Source organism: Uranotaenia lowii, chromosome 2 (genome assembly GCF_029784155.1).
Source record: "Uranotaenia lowii strain MFRU-FL chromosome 2, ASM2978415v1, whole genome shotgun sequence".
Lineage (NCBI taxonomy): Eukaryota > Metazoa > Arthropoda > Insecta > Diptera > Culicidae > Uranotaenia > Uranotaenia lowii.
Genome location: NC_073692.1, coordinates 264,038,922 through 264,042,113, shown reverse-complemented (window position 1 = coordinate 264,042,113; position 3,192 = coordinate 264,038,922). Strand labels below are relative to the sequence as shown.

At 40.7% G+C, this 3,192-nt stretch overlaps 1 protein-coding gene across 1 annotated transcript; it reads left to right on the top strand.

The window, feature by feature from the left end:
• Window positions 1-255: 255 nt before the first annotated feature.
• LOC129749069 (uncharacterized) lies at window positions 256-2,283 on the top strand. Its single transcript, XM_055743910.1, has 2 exons — window positions 256-1,284; window positions 1,364-2,283. Exons 1-2 carry the CDS (start codon window positions 967-969, stop codon window positions 1,424-1,426), a joined length of 381 nt encoding a protein of 126 aa, XP_055599885.1. The 5' UTR covers window positions 256-966; the 3' UTR covers window positions 1,427-2,283.
• The last annotated feature ends 909 nt before the right edge of the window (window positions 2,284-3,192 follow it).

The following is a 3,192-nucleotide window of genomic DNA, read 5'->3' as shown; positions in this document are numbered from 1 at the left end:
ATGTTTGTGAAGCTGCGATTTAACCAAAAATATTGGGATATACGCAAGTATTGCGATTAAATGCTGAAAATGTTAACCAAATAATTGGGATTTATTTATGGCAGATTAATCTGTTGGGCTAAACGTTATAAAGCGACCAAGTAAGCATACAGTGAGAGGAATGTCAGAACCGAATTCGATTGTTGTCATATGTTATGAGCCTTTAGAAATTGTAAATAGTAGTATTGAGTTTTTTTTTATTCGAAGTACATTTTATAAAGTGCATAAGCCAAAATTTTCAATGTTTTCCGTTACGAAAATTTGGTTTTTCTCCAAAAACCAAATTTTCGTAAATCAAGTCTGGAGTTATGTAGCAGTCGCTCGTTTGAAAATTTTAGAACATAAGATCCAATTCTCGAAATCGACCAAACTATATTGGATCCGCCTTAATGTACTCTCTGTTTGATTCCTTTTTCAATCCGATCAACCGATTGGTCGATTTGTGGCTCAGGATGGCTCGCTTTACAGTCGATTTCGACAATGGTTCGAAAAGTTTTGGAAAGAGACGGATAGGACCAAAGAAAGTATGTAAAACGCGCCGCTCGCTAGATTCGTAAGTTTCCCGAAGATTTCTAAAGAATGCTCGGGAAATGACGTACTTCCGCTAAGGTTGTAGGTCCGAGGTCATTGGCCCTGAACTGAGGATACACGCTGCAGTTCACTTTGATCTCGGCAGTTATCGCGAGTGGAAGTCAGTTGATCGCGTTTAGAATTCTTTTTAAAAAAACTTAGAGTTTTGAAACGGTAATATAAGTGGCGAATATTAAGATTCCGAAGCTTATTTCATTTATTTTTATTTCCCAGCTAGTGCCAATATAGCTGGTAAGAATAGGGCTAGATTAACAGTGCGTGTTTTTAACTAAAATCCAGGTAAAGTCGTGCTAAATCTTGAACCATTCACCGTGCGTGTGCTAACCATTATGCCGTATGGCCATACATAGTTTCGCCCTACAATCAGCTAACGAGGCCTTCCACTATACGTCAACCGGAATTGCCGAAGATCAGCGGAAGAACCAACGGGACGCCAGCGACAGCCGCCACCCACGCTATCGTTCACGCCACGGTTCAAACCATCCGACCAACATCCAATTCTGCCAAGCTACCAGGGGAGCAGAATCAGCCAGCAGCATTTGTTCTGCCAGCCATCCGTCTACGTCACACTCCATCCCAGCTTACCATCAATCACCGAGAGCGAATCGCCGCCGGTCGGCTACGTCATCGTTCGATCAGCCGAGAGCCGGAGTCGTAAGTAGAGCCGAGAACAAGACATCTTCTGGTGAGTCGATGACCATTGCATTGTTTCTTTTCTCTTTGGGCTTTGCAGCGCGGACTGCGATACATCGACCACGCTGTACTCTCTATATGGTGCAGCGTGGGGTTTTCTTAGCGTCCATGAAAGACGCCACTGAAATTTGCGCATATTAAAAATCATGATTTTTCGGATCCTGTAAATTCAGGCCCAACATTGAATATTAGGCTGTGTGGAGCATAAAGTATGCATACGTAATTTATAGACGCCCACACAGCCCATCTCTACCACTCGAGTGCCGGCAGCGTTACGCTTTTCTGCCGGACAAGATATGGCCCGTTAGCACCAACGGTTCAAGTTTTCGTTAATCTATTTTTGCACGCACTGGAATAGGAGGAAAATGCTAGAATAAGAAGAAGATAGTTCTAATAAGATGATTAACGTACATCACACGCTACGAATAATAACACATGCATTATGAACGACACGAATTTGAAATTATCCTACTATTAAGAATAAAAATCCCCACATCGATGTAATCACACTAAAACGTTTAAATACAATTCTTAATGCCTCCTAATAAATGTTTTGGGTAGAAGAATTTTGATGTCTCGTCACTTTCGCGTAACGAATTCCTTGCCCGACGCCACGTGCGTCTATTTGAATTGGGCTTTTCTGCTTCCACGACCGTTAGCGTGTTGGTTTAGAGTTTTCTGGGGCCCAATGATGAGTAACTCAGGTATGAGTGACCTCTTACCGTGTATTTGCTAGGGATCTTGGGGTGATTTGGGCAATCTAATGAGTGAGTCCAAGATATTTTCTTGAGTTTTACACCACATTCATTGTCAGCCTATCTGAATCGGTCCTTATAACATTTCTGACTATCTTCGGGACCTGCCCAGAAGAGAGTCTCAGCCGGGCAAACAAACCGTGGTGTGTAGTCTCCGGAAACGGAGTGGCGCAAAAGCTATACGCTTAAAGGGGATCGACCAGAGCAGGCTACAAATGTTCTTTTAACAATGCTTTGTATAATGCAAAAAATTTGAATACATTTGTTTGAACGAAAGCTCTAGAAAAAAATTGTGAAAATGGTGTTTTTTTATACCCGTTAGACCCTACCCCCCCCCCCCCCCCCCCCCTTAAACTTTAATTTTTTTTTGTGCAAGGAATTTTATAAATGTGCAATTTATGAATATACTAGCTGACCCGGTAAACTTCGTTTTACCTTCTAATGTATAAATTGTAATAAATTTTGAATTTCATCTACACATCTACATCGACTTTTATGGAAATCGTAACAAAATTGTATGGCTTGTGTCCTATTTAAAGTTGAATTTGTATTGGGACCACCTTCCATAAAAAGTGAGATTCTTGAAACTATTATACAAACCATCCCTGAAGAACCCTCGGATACCAAACTTCACTTCATTCCGACCGACCATTTATACGTGATGGTGTTACAAGGAAACGCCTCCATTTTTCTATATAAGATGTGAAGAGATAATTTTGTATGGAGACCCTCCTTTTATAAAAAGTGATATTCTTGAAACTATTATACAAACCACCTCTTACCCAAAAAACCCTCGGATACCAAATTTCACTTCATTGCGACCGACCATTCATACGTGATGCTGTTACAAAGAAAACGCCTCCATTTTTATACTTTACTTAATTAACCCTTTCCTTCCCATGGTAGCACAGGTGATACACAACTTTGCACAGCTCGCATTTGAACTGTGCGCTTTGGATCAACACCATTTTCTCACCGAATGTGTAGATATGGGTGAAGAAACATTGCACAAAATTTGAAGAAATTCGAATCGCTAGGTTTTGCTGGGCAGATCAAAAGCTGTAAAAAAGTCGGATTTTTTTTCGAATTTAAATCAATCGTCATGTGTTGTTCA